This window comes from Chrysemys picta, chromosome 5 (assembly GCF_011386835.1).
Source record: "Chrysemys picta bellii isolate R12L10 chromosome 5, ASM1138683v2, whole genome shotgun sequence".
NCBI lineage: Eukaryota > Metazoa > Chordata > Testudines > Emydidae > Chrysemys > Chrysemys picta.
In genome coordinates this window covers 18970246-18990811 of record NC_088795.1, presented here as the reverse complement: position 1 = coordinate 18990811, position 20566 = coordinate 18970246, and the positions used below count along the sequence as shown (strand labels likewise).

The following is a 20566-nucleotide window of genomic DNA, read 5'->3' as shown; positions in this document are numbered from 1 at the left end:
TCCAATTTTGCAGCCAAAATAAAGGTGATAGGCTTTCTTAACCATAATGGTTATACTGCACTTTTGTGATGCAAAAGTCACTTCACCACAAATATAGCAGAAGTTATCTGTACTGTTCACACAAGTACGAGGCATCTCTGCTCACTTTGGCTAAACAGAAATGTGTCCCTTTGCAAAATCAAACACTGACAAATAAGAGAGCACGACACTGTATGATTTCTAGAGCTGATATAGGGCAATTTGTTCAGCAGAGTGATGTAAGCTTCATTATGATTGCATCATCCATGACTTCTAGGAATAACATGATGCAATTCATATCATGTATGACACATTACCAGCTTCAGATTGCATCATTCATTGTTTTGCCTAAAAAGCAAGTACTGTCCAAACCCAGTCATAGATGTATTCATAGATCCAGTCAAAGATGTATTTTAGTCATTTCTGGTTTAAATTGAGATCCCTTCCCTTTATAACTCACTTATCCTCTGCCATTCCCAAGTCAAGGGTCGTATATACTGACCCAATAGCATATCTTGAAAACTAGAGCCAATCAACAATTTTAAGCATCATTTTCGTTTTCAGTGACCCAGAATTAGTAAAGTTTGACTACATTTATTTCAAAAGCATTTTGGCTGTAGAGCAGTGTAAACTACATGGCATTCCTTCTCACAGTAAACGTCCTGGTGGTTTGCTAAACTGGGCTTTAGGTTTGTTTTCCTTTTAATTGAAAGAGCTTGTCATTCAAGGCAACAATTAACATTTGTTGCGAGCAACTTGATTGTAAATGACTCCTACTATTACACTAAATACATTTAATTATGATGTATCGGTGCATAGCAACCTTTTGTAACATTGTACTCTAACATCCATTTTCGCTTAATTAAACTCATTATAGCAGCACTTCGCTACATAACCGGAGCAAAAATCAAAATGGTATAACTGAAAATCCCATACTTGTGTTCAAAATAAAGGACATCATGGAAAATAAGTAATACTGAGCTTGCTATTATGTTATTATTTTTATGGTGCTCCCTGGATCAAAGCCTGGAGAAAGCTAGAGTTATAAAGAGATTTACTTACTCATAGCTGGAATTCTTTGAGAGTGTTTCCTCTGTACATTTACATGAGAGACATGTCATGGCCCCTCAGAGTTCTGGAAACTTCTGAAAAATGGTGCCCATGGAGGCCTCTAGAGAATCCAAGGAGAATTATCTATGCCTGTATGTAAAAATCAGTTGTACTCAAAGCAATAAACTATGGTTGCTTAGTAAATGTATTTTGTGCTGTAAATTCAGGGTTTAATGACACCATTTGACTTTAGGAGCTTTCCAACGGCCCCTGGAATATTTTTGGTGTTCCCTGGTTATGCCCATTATCTGCAGGCATCTTCATCCTGTTTCTGTGACAAATTATGGATAATGGGGCTGATTTTGAGAAGGGCTGAGCAGCTGTAGCTCCCACTGGAAGCCCTCAGAATTCACAGACAGCTTGGTACACAAGACATAAGAATGTTATTGCCTTCTATCTGCAGGTGTTAAGAGCAGTAGGAGCATAATATAGATACTTCCATCTGAAACATAGTAAAATGCATAGAAATATATATATATATACACACACATACACACACACATACAGACACTGTGCTGTGATAAAAAAAGAAAAGGATACTAGATCTGGCCAATCTACTGACTTGTGAATTTGACAGGTAATTTGGGGATTAATAATAGTCATTTTTCAATTAGTGTAAGTATCCATTATGTAGACTTGGAGTTATCCAATTAGGTTACTGGCAGGAGGCGTGCTAAAGCAGAGATGATATGGATAAATGTGAGATGAATACATGTCAATTACAGCCTAAATTGAGACTAAATGTACACTTACCCGTTCAACAGAGATGGGCATGAACTATAAAACCTACATCTGAACTCCCCTGAACTTCAGGGGTGCTAGGATCCAGTATATTGTTTCTGCCCCTAGAATTCAAACACATTCTAAAGCAACCCCTCTTTTCTCTCATAGGGACTCTGCTAAGGGGTGCTGAAAATCATGCAGTGTCCAGTCACGTTAGCATTTTGCATTGCTAAGATTGTTTACTGACTGACTTTCAAGTTATAGTATTTCCTTGGTCATCTTGACCACTCCATGTCAAGAATCGAGGCCACATACTAGATTTCCAGACCAAACAAAGATAAACCAACTTTCTCTCCTTCATTAGTGCTTCCAACACATACATACAGTACCTGTAGCTGCTGCCTTTATTGCCATAGTTAACACCATGACATTTTGCTGCAGAAAAAACTCACAAGAAGCAAAGGAGGTTAAGACGTGAGTGGGGGGATTTGAATTTTTAATCCCCACTGAATCTAGATGCTTCTGAAATGAAATCAAAGGGAGCCCAGGCTCAAATAAACTAATCTTCAAACACAATTTCATGTGGAATGAAGAGTGACATAAATATTATTTTATTTTATATTTACTAACACGGTGGTTTGATGATGTTAGCATAAGACATTAAATGGGGGCATTTTCAAAGTGATGTGTGAAATGTACAGGCTCAAATCCTGTTATTTATAACAGGATTTCTGAATGTAACTCCTGTGCAGTGATTGAAAATTCCCCCTCCTCTCCTTTCTCCAGTTAATCATGAGGTCAGAGTTAAACTGCAGCCTGTCAGTATTTAAATGAATACGTTTTACATATCCTAGCAGCTCCCTTGCTCAGCAATAGCCTATGCTATCTGGAGGCCAAAGATAAGTGCTCAGGGATTACCTTTAAAACAATCACCCAGCTCTTTTGTCAGAAACTCAGAACAAAAACTAAAGAGCTGTAATCCTCTCTTCTGTGGACTGGCCAAATATTAACAATGGCAGGTTCAGAAAGAGCCCTTGAAAGTCAGTATCAAAGCTCAACCAAATTTACAGTCGCTGTGTTACAAGGTCAGGTTGGCTGTTTCATAAGACATCCTGATTTTTTATTTTTATTTTTACTACCTTGGCCTTTTCGTATTGCTTCAGGCTACAGCCTGCTACAAGAACTGGCAGAATGGACACCATTTATTTTCATTATTTTTTTCCCCAGCAAAACCGGCTTCAACTCTTAACTGCTGCCAAATGTGGATTTGATTGACTGTTGCTCTGCACATTCTCTAATCCTTTGCCCCAGCATAGAGTGGATGGAGAATGTAACAGATCAGACTAGTAGCATATCACACCCACTTTGCACTGGGGTAAAGGTCTATGCAAGGTGCATCTTGCATATTGAATCAGAGATGGAAAAAGAACAGTCACTATGTAATTTAGTCCATACAGCCACCAGAATAGGGTGGCCCATACTATCTGTGGCCTAGATTTAAGAATCAGCCATTGTGCAGCAGGTGGCTAGCTAGAGAGCAGCACTTCCCTTTTTAAGAAAGCAGCCTGACCTTAAAGAAGGCAGAAACCCTCTGACTCAGTTTTGTTTGCAAAGGAACCAGTGAAGCTTTTCTGTCACTCTGGGTGAAGACTAAAATTGGTACCAAGTAAGGGCAGGAAGTTAAAAAACCCTGCCTCGAGAAACGGAGATGGATTTGGCCATCAAAACCTCATGCATGTGCAAAAAGGTGTTGGATGCGGTTCAGGTGATCAGAGAGCCTTCCCGTGGCCATGCTTAACACGCGACTGAGTCAAACATCCACACCCCTGAGCCAGGGCCGGCTCTGGCTTTTTTGCCGCCCCAGGCAAAAAAGCCTCCCGCCGCGCCCCCCCCCCCCCCCCCCAGGGGAGGGTGGAGCCCTGGTGGCCAGAGCGCCGGGGGGAGGGCGGCGAGCCCCGCCGGGGCTCCGCTCTCCCCGGCGGCCAGAGGCAGCGCCGGGGGGAGGGCGGCGAGCCCGGTCGCAGCCCCGCTCTCGGGCCGGAGCACCGCACCGCCCCCCCTCCAGGTGCCGCCCCAAGCACCAGCTTAGTGGGCTGGTGCCTGGAGCCGGCCCTGCCCTGAGCAGTGCAGTTCAGCTGTCCTCATGCCCAGTGTAGACAGTGCTTGGTTGATGGCTACAGTACTGACAGGAGAACCCCGCACGTCAGCGTAGGAAGTGTCTACACTCAAGAGCTGCAGCAGTGGAGCTGTGCCGCTGAAGCATTTCAAGTGTGGACAAGCCCATAGTGACTGATGGATTTTGCATCTTGTTTATGGCTGCTCTGGCCTGTTTGACCCTGTATGTCACTTAGAACCCTAGTCACAGAGAACAGCACAGGCGTTTGAGGTGAGGACTAGTAATGAAGGGTTAAGAATGTTTTTATCTTTAAATTTTAGACCTTTAAAACTCATAAGTTAAATACCAATTCAAACATTAATTATTAATTATTATTATTATTATTTTGGCTGGAGAATGAAAGAAACAAAACTCTGAATTAAAACTAGCTGAAATTTGGGAAGCAAAAACAGAAATTCTGCAGCAGTTCTAACTTACAGGGGTAGGCACAGAGTTATAATCAGAACCATTCCACCCCATGTATTTGCTTGCAGCAAACATTGAAATGCAGCCTCAGGGGGGTCAGAGGATGGTATCCAGCCAGTGCACAGAATACTGCACACCAGTGTGGAGAACCTTTGGATCTTTAATGACCAGCCAGGACGTATCTGCTTAAAAATGTCATTCAAAGGACCCACACGCATTGATGCAGCTGATAGTTCTTTTTAGTAGTAGCACCACAGGGTCCAATTTTCACAAGACAGAGCCTCAGTTGTTCTTGAAAATACATCTGTACGAACAATATTGAGTTTGTGTGTGCGCCCATTGCATACACATAGGTATAAAATGTGGTTTTCCTGATCTAAGTGTGCATGTGAGAAGGAAGGCACAGGGAGACTCCACAGTCCTGCACTGCACCGCTATAGGAGACAGCCAGACTTACCATCTAGGCTAGGCTGTTAAGCTGCCCAGTGCATTTTTTGGTGCTTCTTGCCCCAAAGAGGCCATGGCTGCAGTAGCGGTGAAGAACCAGTCCATCCTGCTTGCCTAGTGGAGTTAGGAAGCTGGAGCTGTGGGCAACTGCTTGAAGGACATGAAGAAAAGAAATTCTTTAATTGCCTACACACCAATGCTAGGAGCCCAGGTAAAAAAACAAGAGGAATTAGGATTGCTCATTTATGAGCATAAATTTTATTTAGTTGGTATTACTGAAACTTGGTGGAATGATCCCCATGATTGAAATGTTAAAGTCAATGGTTATAACCTATTTAGGAAGGATCAACCAGGCAAAAGAGAAGGGGGAGTGGCACTCTCTTTAAAAAAAAATAGAATGACTTGTTTTTGAGTGACTGATGCATTCAGAAGAAAATGATCTTGAATATCTATGGATCAATGTCCTAACAAATAAAGCAAAAGATGGGGTATTAGTTGGTGTCTGCTACAGACCACCAGATCACACTAGGGAACAGGATGACTGGCTCCTTACACACCTATCTATAATGTGTAGGGAAAAAAATATGTGAGATCATGGGGGACTTCAATCTGAGTGACATATGCTGGAGATTTCATGCTGCCAGTACTAAAACAAAACGTCCTTGGAATTTCTAAATATTACAGATGACAATTTCCTAACGCAAGAAGTGTTACAGCCAACATGGAGGAATTCTATATTAGACCTTGTCTTGACAGATAAAGAGGAACTGATTACAGAACTAAAAAGTAATAGTAACTTAGGTACAAGTGATCATGACTTGTTCAAATTTATAATATGCAAACGGAATACATTCCAGAATATATACTTGGTGCTTTAAAAGGACCAACTTTACAAAGCTGAAAACAATTATGAGCCATATCAGCTGGGAGAAAGAGTTTAATCAGAAAAATGAGAATGATAACCAGGAAATGTTTAAGAACACTTTATTAGATGCCCTAAAAGCCACAATCAAGGGAAAAGACTGTATTGGTTTAAAAATGCACCTGGTTTAGAGAGGAATTGAAGACAGCTATAAAAAAATAAATAATTTCAAGAAAGGAGGAGTTGATAGTAATGAATATAAATCAGAAGCTAGGAATTGTAGAAAATTGATAAGGAAAGCAAAGGGACACAAAGATAAACCTATGGCCAGCAGTATTAAGAAGTTATTTTAAGTATATTAGGAACAAAAAGAAGCCGAACAATGGCACTGATCCATGACTAGATTCACATGGTAGAATTATCAATAATAATGTAGAAAAGGCATGGTCAATATATATTTCGGGTCAATAAGTATTTCTATTATGTATTTGGGAAAAAACAGATGATGTATTCATATCATATGATAACACTTTTTCCATTCTACTAGGATCTCAGGTGGATGAGAAGCTACTAAAGGTAGACATTTTAAAATCAGCAGGTGTGAATAACTTGCAACCAAGAGTTTTAAAAGAGCTGGCTGAGGAGCTCACTGGACCATTAATGTTGATTTTCATTAAGTCTTAGAACAGTGGGAAGTTCCAGAAGACAGGAAGAAAGCTAATGTTGTGCCAATAATTAAAAAACAGTAAATAACATGCCACATAATAAATGGATTAAAATGCATGCAGAGTAGTTGTAGCCATGTTGGTCCCAGGATATTAGAAAATGAAGCAGCTCTGATCTCTAAAGCTTGTCTCTCTTATCAGCAGAAGTTGGTCCAATAAAAGATATTACCTCACCCACTTTGTCTCTCTAATATCCTGGGATCAACACAGCTACAACAGCAGAGCATATTGCTATTTGATTGCTGTTCAGTGGCCTTGGTGAAATGATTTGGTGATGTCTATCCAGTTGACAAGAATTCATAGCACAAGATCCCCCAATACAATTGACTCTGCCTTTGGCAGCCTCAGGACAGAACCCAAGGGCTGAAAGGTCCGGGAGCCTGAGCTAATCACCTCCTCACCCCCAGTGAGGGTTTCTTGAGGTCTAGCAACCTGGCATTTTCAGGATCCCCAGATTTGCCAAAAATGTTTTGATAAATAATTTTAGAAACCCACATGCACATTCCCTGGCTCATTTACAAAAGTCACAAGTGACTGTCTATTTCAGTTGTGGCAACGAAGTTCCAAGGATCAGACAAAAATAAACCATATTTAAAAGTGAATTTGAAGGCGAACAACCTAACAGCAGCTTTTTCAAACAATTTTTTACAGTATTAAACATCTCAGTAGCATTTCTTGACGCATTTGGGCCTGATTTTTAAACCTTCTTCTGTTTGTGAGAATACTCAATCGAATGAAAGCACAAACGCTAACGTTCAGATCTCTAAACTGAATTGCAGGCAGAATGGAATAGTCTGATACCCAAATGTTTGCATTTACACCCACAAAAATGAAGGCAACATTTAAAAGTCAGGCCCATTGAAAATCCATAACAATATTTAGACCTATATACCTTATAAATTAAATAAACCCAATCAACCAAGAACAAAACCCATTAAAGAAATGGAGCATTAACATATGAAAACAACAGTAACAATAAGGCCAACATAACTCAAAATCCAAGAGAATGCATAAGGGGAAATATATGTTTAAATTATTTGAAAATCCTACATCAGAGTGAAAAATAGTACACTGGCAAGCATGGAGACAATTTGGCTGCATTTGCCATGCACACGTGGAATGCCTCCAAGCATCACACCCGTGTACTCTATTTCTGCTCCCCTCCTAACAGAAACACAGACACACACACACATTTACACAGTCCCCAGCAACCCTCGGGCTGCAAAAGACTAATGTGGCTTCCGATGTGTAATTACACGCACAAACTAATTTTTCAAGATATTCTTTGGAAATGTGTCTCTTTATGCATTGCTGCATTTTGAGCTCTCAAGAGAGGTGACTGTACCACAGTCAAGAGGAGCATTATTGGCCACAGCTCATGCTCATGGTGAAATACATCAGTAGTGCAAGCTGGGTGTTACCATTCTAGATGCATTTGGGGTATTTAAAAAGACAAGTGGAAATAATTGAGATATTTAAGTTTTAAAATTAGCTGCTAATTATGCACAGTAGTTAATTTCCCCCAATATTTTATGTGATGAGACCAACTCTTATTAAAATAAATGGGATGTTGGCACCATTCCCTGTAGTCCCACTTAGCGATGTCACAATCCCACTTATTATGGATTTTTTGACAACAATACTTCCCACTCCAATGATCAGGAAGCTAGACTCCACCATTCGTGTTAATGGCAGTTGCAGTCCTAAGAAACTTTTTTATGGAAGAAATCCCTTGAATAATGTGTTTGGTATAATGGATATCATTACAACTGGAGTTGTGTGTGCTCAGCACTTTTGAACATTAAGCCCAGGGCGTCTCAAGTTGGACACGCAAAAAGTGAGTCACCCCCAAATTATTAGTCACAGTCAAACATTGTGGCCATAATATCTGTGGCTAAAAGAAGGAGGTAGAAAGGTGTGCATTACTGGATTTTGGTCAATTATCTCATATACACAGAGATCATCTTTATAAAGCTTTTCATGTTTGCTTTAGAGCCAGAGAAAAAACCTTTTTATTTCTTTAATGCTTCATTTTTAAAGTACAACTTTGAAGATATGTTTCCTTGACTGCAGATTTTTGTTTCCATTTCGAAAGGGCTGGTTGAATGAAGGAGGTCATGAATCATGCTGCTCTGTGAATTTTGCACTGCTAATATTCCTGAGAATGACTCTATAATAGGATGTGATCTAGTAGCTAGGCACTGTCTTGATTAAGTTGTGATAAAAAGGAGTTCTCAATGGTTACAGTGAATTTAAGGCACTTTATTGCTGAATATAGCAATGATATATTGCAGAATGCTTTTTAATTGGTTGTTAGCTTCCAGTGTGTTGCTAAGACCAGCAGTATGCATCCATATAGCATCCACATAAAATCAGTTTTAAGACTGCACTCTACAGTACTAGTTAGAATTAAGGGGTGAACATGTTTTCCATTTTCAAGATCCCTTTAATGATCGGGGTTTTCATTTCTTTCCTGGTTGTATCCCACTGTTACGGTGTCCATGTCAGTAGCTACTGAAGAGACCATTTAAATATCAGGTTTAAGCAATTACCAACCAGTTTATGGGTGTGTTTAATTTCAGGAGACTTTGGGTTTTTTCATGGTTAGTCTTTTTAATTTTTACTTCTAATTGTTTATCCATATGCTTTCAAAACCCCTAAGGAGGGGTATCACAGACAACAGAGATGGAAAAGGCCTATTAAGTTACATTATCTAGGTCATCCCCTCAGTGTATTCCATGAAGTATATTCTCAAGTGCTTTCTCCAGATGCTATATATGGAAAAAAAAATACTGCACAGGGTGTGAGTTATTGTCTTTTTTCTCACTAAATATTTAATATCCCCTGCTTCCTTGCTACTGCAATATAAATAACAATAATAGTTGTTTGAGATGGTAGTTTTTAGCATTCTCTGAATCAGGAACTAAAAATTCCTCACATCTGAGGTTTGGGACTTGCAACATTAAGACTTGCAAAGGTGCCAATAAAACATTGTTAGACCCAAGGACCAATAGCAGCTTAAAGGTCTAATATCTTGCAAACTGACAGAATTAGAAACAAATGTTTGGTAGCTTTCGTAGGCTGTGCCAATGACATCATTGCAAGATTTTCCATCTCTGGAACTTTGTGAGATATCATATCTTGAAACTATGTGATTCTGATTAGCATAATACTTTTTGTTCTTATTTGAATTCCAACATGATTTTAGCAGCCACTATCTTGAGAACTGCCAGAATGCAAACACTATGCTTTAATACCATCTAAAGCTTGGCTCCTCACTTTTAAATTGTACAAAGCACTAATAAGTTTAGTAAGACACAGGCTACTACAACTATGTCAGAACTGAAGTGGGGAAAAATACATGATGCTACTTAGAACAACATGATGTAAAGGTCTGCTATGTCATAATCTGCAAGATTTATAAACTCTTTCATAAACCAGAATACATTTTTTCAGGAGCGATAAGCAGTCAGTCCTCGGCAACTGATAACAAGGAATAACTAAGAAATGAACAAAAGGTCTGGTCATACCCCCTTGATCCATGCATAGAGAAGAGCTCCGTGTGTAGATATGTCCCGGGCCATGTAGTGGCATGAGTAGGAATCATCTTCTTCCACACCACGATCCACTCTGTTCCTACACCAACAGAGATCCCTCTGCAGGTTCAGGGACCTGAATGTGGACAGAGGGCAGGGCAGAATACACATCTTTCCCCTTCTCAACCACACGGGACATCCAGAAGTAAAGCACTCTGAGACTGAACAGTCCCCTATGTGTCCAGAGGCAGCTGCTGAGAGGAGAAACCTTGTCAGTACAGGTCAATCCAGAGGAGAACAGGTGGGAGCTGAGAAGCAGCAAAGGTACAGGGTCTCATGTGGATTCTCTGAGATCTGTGCATACCTTGAGGGATCAGTGAGGTTCAGGGACCAGTCTCTTCACTTCTTATGTTGGAAGGAGGGGGCAAATCTTTCACCCACTTAAATATTCTGAGAAAAAACAGCCTTGAAGGGAGCCTCATTAATTTATCCTTCCCCCTTTCTATGTTTGTGGTGGGGGTTTCTGCCATGTTGGCTCAATCAGGCTGTCAGTTAATTCATCCTGATGAGGACAGGCAACAAAAACTCAATCATAACCTTTATTTTTGTTTCACATGGCCTAGCGTTTTGTACTTTGGTGCCTTCTCTGGTATCTGGCAAAGAGGAGAATGGAGAGAAAAAAGACAAAAGGAAACAAATATTTCATCTCATATTTTTATTTGCAGTTGTACTTTAAAAAGAGGACAGTCAGCGCTTCATGAGTTAAAGAACTGGAACAGATGTCTGGTAATAGGAAAAAAGTACAGAGGAGGGGGAAATTAAATAAGATCTCTTGCAAGAACAGCTTTACTATCTCTGGAGGTTATAAGCGCAATCATGTTCCTTTGAGCAGCTGATGGAGGACATCATTAAAATGTAGGCACGCCTTTGGAAGAGAACTTTCAGCTTGATTCAGTCATTAATAGGCACTAATGCTGGATTATGCCTGTGTGAAACAGAAAAGAAGAAAAATCTGGTTCACTAAGTCTGACTCTCCTAAACCTTAACTAAAGGAATCCTTTCAAACATTCTCCAGCTTATTAGAAACATAAAATTCTATTGGGTCAAGTTGCTTTAAGAGACGCATCACACTATGCTAGGCAACTGATGAATCATAGCATGGGCTGTTTGGGGTATGCTGTGTGGATATATGTCTTCTTCATTTGCAATGTCTAGTCATGGTTGACTATCCAGTCCAAAAATAGTGGAGTGCATAGGCTGCCCTTTAAAACTTAGGCTGCCACACAATATGACTGTTGCATCATGTTCTATCTTGTAGGCACGCATGCGATAATGCAGTGTAGGAAGACTAGGGCTCAATGAACCATGGAGGTTTAGTTCACAGAGGGGATGATGAACCAAATCCTATGGTTTGGTTTGAAAGGTTGGAAGTGCTTCAGGTTTGCTTGGATGTTTGGTTCTGATTAACTTGAACTGTCAAGGTGTCAACCCCATGGGTAGCCCCCTTCTTCACCTACCACTGATGTCTCTCCTAACAAGCCCCAGGACCTCACTTTCTTTCCTTAGGTATCTTCAGAGGGTGAGGAGACCCTGGGATTAGTTAGCGAGAGAAAACAAGAAACATCCGTTTGGGGGAAGGGAGGTGCACCAGCATGCCAGCTGTGCTAACTTCACCCCATGTTCACTGAACGTTTGTGAGCTAGTCACAGAAACAAAACTTGAATTCCTGTCTCAGTTTGAATCAGTCTAACATTGGATGGAGATATTTTGCACAGATGTCTCTATTAAGGAGAAGATGAGAGACAGTTCAGCATAGTTCTGACAAAAGGAAGGAAAATCTCAGTTCTAACATTTGCTGTAACTAAGTACCCAAAGGAAATATTTTGAAATCCTATTTAGATGAAGGGAAGATGCTTACATGACATCTTCTCTGTAATATGTCCAAACTCCATTGTTTAAAAGTACATCTGAAAGAATGCAGACCTATATAATCTTTCTTTCCCATGGGAGTCTAGTAGGGTAGAGGCCTGACGTACCCTTAGAACAGTGGATCTCAAACTTTTTTTTTCCACAGACCACTTGAAAATTGCTGAGGATCTCGGCGGACCACTTAAGGATCTTTCCAAATGGTGTTTGTACCATTAGCTAACTATTGTAAAGCGCATTGGATAAAAGCGCTATATAATAAAAACAAACTTTTTTTGTTCTACAAATAAAAGCACACAACTCATATTTTAATATCAGTAGTCTTACCTTTCTAATGCGATGGATGTGCCCTCTCTCCCCAACCGTGGCAGCCCCCAAGCTGGGGCTGGGAAGGAGGGGGGTCTCTCCCCCGCCACAGCAACCACAGAGCTGAGGCTGGGAAGGAGGTCCGTCTCTCCCTGGCACCCTCAGCCCTGGAGCTGGGGAAAGTTGCCTCTTTCTCTGGCCACCGCAGCCCTGCACACCCCAAATTCTCCCCACCCCCTCGTCTCACCCCACTTCCCCCTCCCACCTACCTCCTATTTCCCCCTCCCCCCGCACTCCAAGGCCACCACCTCACCTTACATGTGCATCTTCTCCAGGGTCCAGGCATCTAATTAGTGGAGCCACGCCTGCACAGCTCCACTAGTTAGGTTGGTGGCCCTTCCTTCTCTTGTGTGCGGCCACTCAGGCGCGCACCTTAGAGGGAACTATCCGCGGACCACCTGAATGGAGCTCGCGGAGCAGTAGTGGTCCATGGACCACAGTTTGAGAACCTCTGCCTTAGAAGTTGTGCTTTTTAGTGAGCTAACAAAATATTGGATAACTTGTTAACAATGGAGTGAGAGACAAAGTCATAGTCCATTAACATATTGGAAGATAAAATAAAAGTCTATTTTAAATATAAAAAAAATGCTGCTTTGTCTCAGGTACTGTCATGTGGTAGCGTGGGTAAATGCTTACTTTTCAGTGGTGATCACTATACGTTTGCAGATATCTTTAAGTCAGATTTCTAAATTTTAACATTGTTTTATACTGAAGTTCACCTGTAACTTTTGCCCGTCAGAGCTCAATTATTTCTGTCTGACTTTGGCTACATCTACACTACGGGGGGGAGGGGGGCGATTTAAGATACGCAAATTCAGCTACGCGAATAGCGTAGCTGAATTAGACGTATCGCAGCCGACTTACCCCGCTGTAGGGACGGTGGCAAAATCGACCTCTGCGGCTTCCCGTCGACGGCACTTACTCCCACCTCCACTGGTGGAGTAAGAGTGTCGATTCGGGGATCGATTGTCGCGTCCCAACGGGACGTGATAAATCGATCCCCGAGAGGTCGATTTCTACCTGCCGATTCAGGCGGGTAGTGTAGACCCAGCCTTTGCAATAAAGCCACAATCCTTTATTGCAAAGTGATCACATTAACAGAGTACAATCCAGTGTTAGTATTAGGAGTTCATTGCTTCAGCTGATAAAGGACATGAACTGTGGAAAAGCCTGCCACCTACATTTCATTTATGTGTAGTTTCCACGGTTTTCTCTAAAGAAGTAAGGGAAATATTTATTTGGGAAGTAGAAAGCTAATAAACTTTCCTTTCCATGCCTGGCACAATTATAATTTGTTTTAACTATGAGTACAGCGTTCCACTGTAACATTTATTCAAAAATTGCTATCTATCAACCCTCTTGAGTGCAAATATTAATATGGAGAGGAAAATTTGCAAATATATTACCAATTTCCTTTACTATTTGGACTAAAGAGACAGTCATTTCCCATATTAAATAAAGTTAAAATTAATATGTTTTGTAATTTTGAGAATACACTAGAAAATGTAACAATCTAATATGAACTCTTAAATCTTTTAGTAATATAGGTAAGTATATTCACCACTGAAGAATTCTTAAATAGACACACAAAGTGTGCCTGGGTGCACTGCCTCATATTTGCAAACAGTGTTGTCCATCTGAGTTGCAACAGGATTCTGTAAGGTAGCATTAAATGTTCTCTTCAGGACAGTGTCCTTAAACAATGGGCTTAGCTGTGGAGACATAAATATATGAATTTCAGTCAGATCAACAGTAAGCATACATGAGTAGAATTCTACAATAATCTTGCTTATATACTTCCTAGGAAAGAAAGTTTCTGCTTGCCAGAAGAGACTGCTTCCTCCGATACAGGTTATCCTAAGCTCCTGTGTGGAAAAGCACTCAACCTTATCTACTACAGCTAAGAATACCTTATTACACTGTGCCATTTTGAATTATTGAGCTATAAACAGTGCTGGAAACTGCAGGTGCTCAGCACCACTGAAAATCAGGCAAGTTATTTAGATGCCTACAGATGCATGTAGGACCATAAGTTTAGGAACCTTTTTTTAAAAAAATGATGAGGCATGATGATGGATGTCTTAGTAGTATGAGTCAAGGGAAGGAGGAAAGAACAGAAAACAAGAGGGAAAGGAATGCTGTGTTTGGAGATGATTTTTTTCCAAGATAACAATCATTTATATTTGTGTTTCAGATTTTGTTTAGTTTTTACTCTTTTTTTAATTGTATTTATTTGTTAGCTATTTCATAATCAGTCACAGGGGTAAGAGTAGGGAAGCCAGCAAAGAGCTTAACAAATTTAAAGTAAATGCACTTTCTTGGGCTTAATATACAAAAATAAAACCATTCTGGAGACTGCTGACACACAAGTCTTTTAGGGAGTTTTGACTACTTTTTAGTAGCTGGATGTCCTGGCTAATTGCATAATATAGAATTGAGCTATGGACTGGACCTATGAACATCACATCCCCACCATCTTGAAAGGCTCCCTTCTCATTATGATCCTCCCCTTGGAAGTTTACAGCTGAATGCAGTCCATCAACAACCCCAGATGCATTGATCAGAGAGGGCTGCTGGAAAGTGATATTGTTTGAGGTCCTCTTTCCCCTGCAATCCCTGAGTCTGCTGTGCTTTTTCCACATTTTTAAGTCCCATCCTTTTCGACATTCTTAAGCCTCAGGCAGTCATGGAACCTCAAGACAAGCTTGTGAACTGAAATCACATCAGCAGGCTGTGCAGTATCTAGGTTGCAAGGTGGCCCATTCAAGACCAATGACCTTAACTGATTCACATTTCCACTCAGTACACACCCACACACCCCAGGTCAGCAAACAAGGAAGTAGATGTGCCTGACCTTCAGAAAACAGGAGAGATTTTACTGAAACCAACCCTAACTTTACAGAACAAATAAAAAGAGCCTCCTTAGAACTGTCTGTAGGAGATTCTCCTGAATGTTTCTGGACAACCTCCTCAACCCAGACAGAGGAAACAAACTGTTATATCATGACAAGGGTGGAAAGAAGTTTGTTATCCTTTTGGCACTTTTCAAACTTGATCTGCTTGCAGAAAAACATAAGAAAGTCCTGAATTATCCTCTCTGGAACTGTATATGAGTGCTAAGGTCTTGATCCTGGAAGGTGTTAAGTGCCGACTCTCATTAATGATGTCCAGAGCACGCTTTATAGGGTTACCCCCCCTCCATATTTCTTTCTCACGGGCAGCCAACTTCACAAGGAGTTTTATGAAGGTCCATCAGCGGCGAGAATACATTTGAATTTTAGTCTGATATCAAAGGATCCGTGATGACAGCACAATTCAGATGTCCCCGAAAGAATACATAAACTTATGCTTATTTAAGATGTAGTTTATATTCATTTCTTTTTATTTACTTTAAAATGGAAATTTCCCTACTTATAAAGTATGAACTTTTCAACATATTTTAATTTCCATGACAATTCAGTCATTAGCACCACTGCAGAGTATCAATAAAGGTGCCCATTATGGTCATTTTTGCTACGTGAACACCTGTCCACTAGCAACTGGGACTAAGACCAGAAACTCATTTTACATAGGCCACTGAACAACCATTAGATGATAACGACTTTTAGTCACTACCAACCTGGGTCAGATAGGAGCTGGTGACCTGGAGGTAAAAAGCCCTAGATCACACTACCAGTCCTTTGGTCCTTCCTGCTCCCAAGAATAGCCAGTTCCAATCTCTACTTTTTACTGGGCCTTAACCACTGGATATGCATAATAGAACTAGCCTTCAATGATCACAGATTTATTTATCATGCAACAATTCTCATATGAAATCTCAACTGACTGCTAAGTGAAGTATTAAAAGAATTCAGTGTTGCCACAAAAGCTTTTAGAAGCAAAAAAAGATCATGCTTAAGAGGTTTTTCTTTAATCCATAAAAAATGTCTGCATTAAGTAAAAAATGAAAACTAAAAAAATAAATAAAAACAATATGGATTATATTATTAAATCCCCAAAGACAAAAGATGGAAAACATCCCTCTGAATGAAAAGAAGAGATTTGGTTAATGTTGTTTTTCAGCCTCTGATCAAAGAACAGTATCATTTTTTGTTGGAAAAGTGTCAGAGGTTTCTTCTAGCATTTCTCAATCCTAGAAGCTTTCCCATAGAAATACAGAAAAAACTCTCATCTCTTTCTTTGACTACTGTTAATATATCTTGATTTAACTTTCAGGCCATCATTAAAAATCATACAATTTTGTCATTTTCAAGCCTCATTTTTGGCAAGCAGTTTCTCAGTCTTTCTGTTCTTCCACACCGAAGTGTCTGTCTGCAATCACACAGTAATTTTTAAGACACACACAAAAAAAGTGATGACAGTGCTACTTTTTTTTCCAAAGTACATATATAACCTGTGGTAGTAACAATTGTTCATAGTATTCTCTCCCTCTTTACCTCTAGCTCTAACTGAAGGTTGTTCAGATGAGCTCCTAAGGTCCCACCAACATTTCACTGTGGTGTGGGAGTGGCTTGTAGAGTTACCTTTCTGTTGACATAAGAAGATTTTTTGAGACCTTATACGATGCATTTTTATTTTGCTACACTCTGTTTTATTGGAGAAGGCACAGGTACAAACCAAGGTAAGAAACAATTGATATTATACATCAGAGCAAAACATTCCAAACAGAGTACGCATAGTGAATAAACAGCAATATTTTAATGCAAATAAATAATACATGAGAGGGTGTGAGGTTATTATATGATATACTATACACACATCTCAGATGCATTGTGAAGTTGATTGCTTCCATCACCCAAGACATATATTTATTATAAGACACTGTCATCATGTCTTCAGGAAATGATTATTGGGCTGCAACACAGTTAATTAGCCAGAACACTAAAATAACTAAGACCCTGTGAATTTGACTGGCTAATTAATTAATCAAAACCAAGTAAACATTATATTATAACCTTACATCCTATATGTATCAGCTATATAATTCACAATCTTCATCAGCCACTCAGATTGTTCCTTTACTGTAAACCATGAAAGGAGTATATAAACTAAATGAAAAGTAGACTTGCTAATGACTTTATTAAGGATGGAGCTACTCAGTACTTAGCTCAGCAGAATTCATATGAGTATTCTTTATCACATAGGTAGTCCTTTTGAACTATGTCTTCAAGTCACCAAGGCCTGATGAAATACATCCTAGACTACTCAAGGAGCTGACTTAGGAGATATCTGAGCCATTAGTGATTATCTTCAAAAACTCATGGAAGATGGGAGAGATTCCAGAGGACTGGAAAAGGACAAATATGCTGCCAATCTATAAAAAAGGCAATAAGGACAACCTGGGGAATTACCGAGCAGTCATCTTAACTTCAGTACCTGTAAAGATAATGGAGAAAATAATCAAGCAATCAGTTTGCAAACACCTAGAAGATAAAAGTGGTAAGTAACAGTCAGCATGGATTTGTCAAGAAAAAATTGTGTCAAACCTACCTAATAGCTTTCTTTGACAGGGTAACAAGCCTTGTGAATAGGAGGGAGATGCTAGATGTGGTATACCTTGACTTCAGTAAGGCTTTTGATACAGTCTTGCATGACCTTCTCATAAACAAACTAGGGAAATATAACCTAGATGGAGCTACTATAAGCTGGGTGCATAATTGGATGGAAAATCAGTCCCAGAGAGTAGTTATCAGTGGTTCATAGTCAATCTGGAAGGGCATATTAAGTGGGGTCCTGCAGGGATCATTCCTGGATCGGGTTCTGTTCAATATCTTCATCAATGATTTAGATAATGGCACAGGGAATATACTTACAAAGTTTGCAAATTATACAAAGCTGAGAGGGGTTGCAAGTGCGCTGGAGGATACGATTAATATTCAAAATGATCTGGACAAACTGGAGAAATGGTCTGAAGTATAGAGGATGAAATTCAATAAGGACAAATGGAAAGAAGTCCACTCAGGATGGAACAACCAACTGTACATATACAAAATGGGAAATGACTGCCTAGAAAGGAGTACTGCAGAAAGGGATCTGAGGATTATAGTGGATCACAGGCTAAATGTGACACAACAGTGTAACACTGTTTCAAAAAAAGTTAACATCATTTTGGACTATATTAGCAAGAGTGTTGTAGGCAAGACGTGAGAAGTAATTCTTCTTGTTCTACTTCATGCTGATAAGGCCTTATCTGGAGACATGTGTCCAGTTCTGGGCATAACATTTCAGGAAAGATGTGGACAAATAGGAGAAAATCCAGAGGAGGGCAACAAAAATTATTAAAGGTCTAGAAAACATGACCTATGAGGAAAGATTGAAAACATTGAGTTTGTTTAATCTGGAGAAGAGAAGACTAAGGGGGAACATGATAGTTTTCAAGTACATCAAAGGTTGTTAGAAGGAAGAGGATGAAATTTTGTTTTTGTTAAGCTCTAAGTATAGAGGATGAAATTCTCTATACTCTATATATAGGACAAGAAGCAATGGGCTTAAATTGTGGCAAGAGAGATTTAAGTTGGACATTGGGAAAAACTTTGTCACTGAAAGGGTAGTTAAGCACTTGAATGAATTGCCTACGGAGTTGTGGAATCTCTGTCATTGGAGGTTTTTAAGAACAGGTAGACAAACATCTGTCAGGAATGGTCTAGTTATTACAGAGTCCTGCCTTGAGTGCAGGGGACAGAACTAGATGACTTTTCGAAGTCCCTTCCAGTCCTACAGTTCTATGATTCTATGACTGCAGGACCACCCATACCAATAAAGGTTTGCAGGATCAGGATCAGGCTTGGTAAAATTGAGTTAATTCAAATGCATATGGGCATCCCACTGTTCAGGTGTTTTACATTTTCGTAATTACTAATGCGCAATATCACAAAATATTTTATGCATAAAGATGATGATAAATTAAGGAGAAAAGGATCACTTTGAGGTGAAATTTCAAGGGATGAAGTAATTCTTTGTCCTGGAGGGGAGGAAGGACAGAGATTATAAATAGATGTGTCAGGACATGCTCATGTGGGTCCCCAACTTCTGAGGCAGAGATCAGAGGAGCAGTGAGGAATAGGTGGGCATATTCTCAAAGATGTCTGGGAGAAGATTCTGGAGACCATCACGGCAATTTTGAATTTGCTAAGTCAGTTAAAGTGACAATGGATGGGGATGATCTTTCTCCCTGAAACAGGAAAAAGGCAATAGCATTCTTAACCTTCTGTGGCTTAAAAAGTAGGGAGCTTGGAAGATTATAATAAAGGGAATTGCAATATTCAGCAAGGGAAATGGGTGACAGAAATGAAGGGCCTAATTCTCATTTACACCTAGGCCACTTTACTCTCCTCTGTTCGTGTACAGGGTCCTTAAAGTGGGAGTAGATTATATTTAAACCCACTTTAATATCCCTTTACATGACTAGAACAGTTTAAATGCCCTTCCTGTAGATGAGAATCGGGCCTGAACATTTAAGTAGAGGCAGGGTCATAATAATTAAACATTGTAGAAACTTTCTAGAAAGTTTTGACACACAGAAATGGGAACGATTGGTGAAAAAAAGTTTTCATCGTGAATAAATCCAAGATTTCTGACCTTGGGAGCAAATTAAAGCCAGATTTACAGAGTCATGAAGTCAGAAACATGGGACTAGAGCTGGGGAACTATTTCTAGTGAATGATATATTTTACAAACAGAGGCCTTTCTTCTGTGCATGAGTTATTTATTTGTCATTGTCCCATTAACAGATCGTGCAAACATATTTCAGCGAAAGTGTTGCTTGTGAAAGATTCAGTTCATCTATATCTTCAACTGTTTGATTGTCATTATTCATCATATATGGTTGGTTCGCCTCAGTCATATGATATTGTTTCTGTTCCCTGACTGGATGACTGAAACCGTGGCAAACATTAACGCTAAAATATAATTGATATGTTTATAAACCAAGACTGAGTACTTCCAACCTCTAATAGCAAATTCCCTCTTGTTTTTCCAGCATTTATGTGAACAAAATCTGCTGATACAACTGTTTGAGAATAAGCAAACATGAAAGAGTGTAAATGTGGCCAAATAGCAACGTGATTTTGAATGAAAAAAAAATGTCCATGAATAATTTTTGCTATTATTTGTCCCACCCTAGATGGAACAGTGAAGATTCTTTGCCTAGAAAGATTCTCCAATGTTTGAAACATTCAGAATTAGGAAATAATGGTATGGCTAAAGGCTGATAACTATCACCATCTACAATATCTGCTTGTCTAGGGTAAGTGGAGAGGGTTTGGACTGAGCC

General features: G+C 39.7%; 1 protein-coding gene across 4 annotated transcripts in view; it reads right to left on the bottom strand.

Annotated features, from left to right (window-relative positions):
- Window positions 1-10702: 10702 nt before the first annotated feature.
- STPG2 (sperm tail PG-rich repeat containing 2) overlaps window positions 10703-20566 on the bottom strand; it is a 424532-nt gene continuing 414668 nt past the window's right edge. For all 4 annotated transcript variants that reach the window (XR_010601227.1, XM_005278473.5, XM_042856391.2 and 1 more), the window contains 2 exons: window positions 13856-14006; window positions 10703-10987 (listed from right to left, as the gene is read on the bottom strand). Coding sequence is in view for 3 of the 4 variants with exons in the window: in XM_005278473.5 (XP_005278530.1) it covers window positions 13869-14006 (138 nt within the window). In the remaining variant the exon portion in view is untranslated. The remainder of the gene's footprint in view (window positions 10988-13855; window positions 14007-20566) is intronic.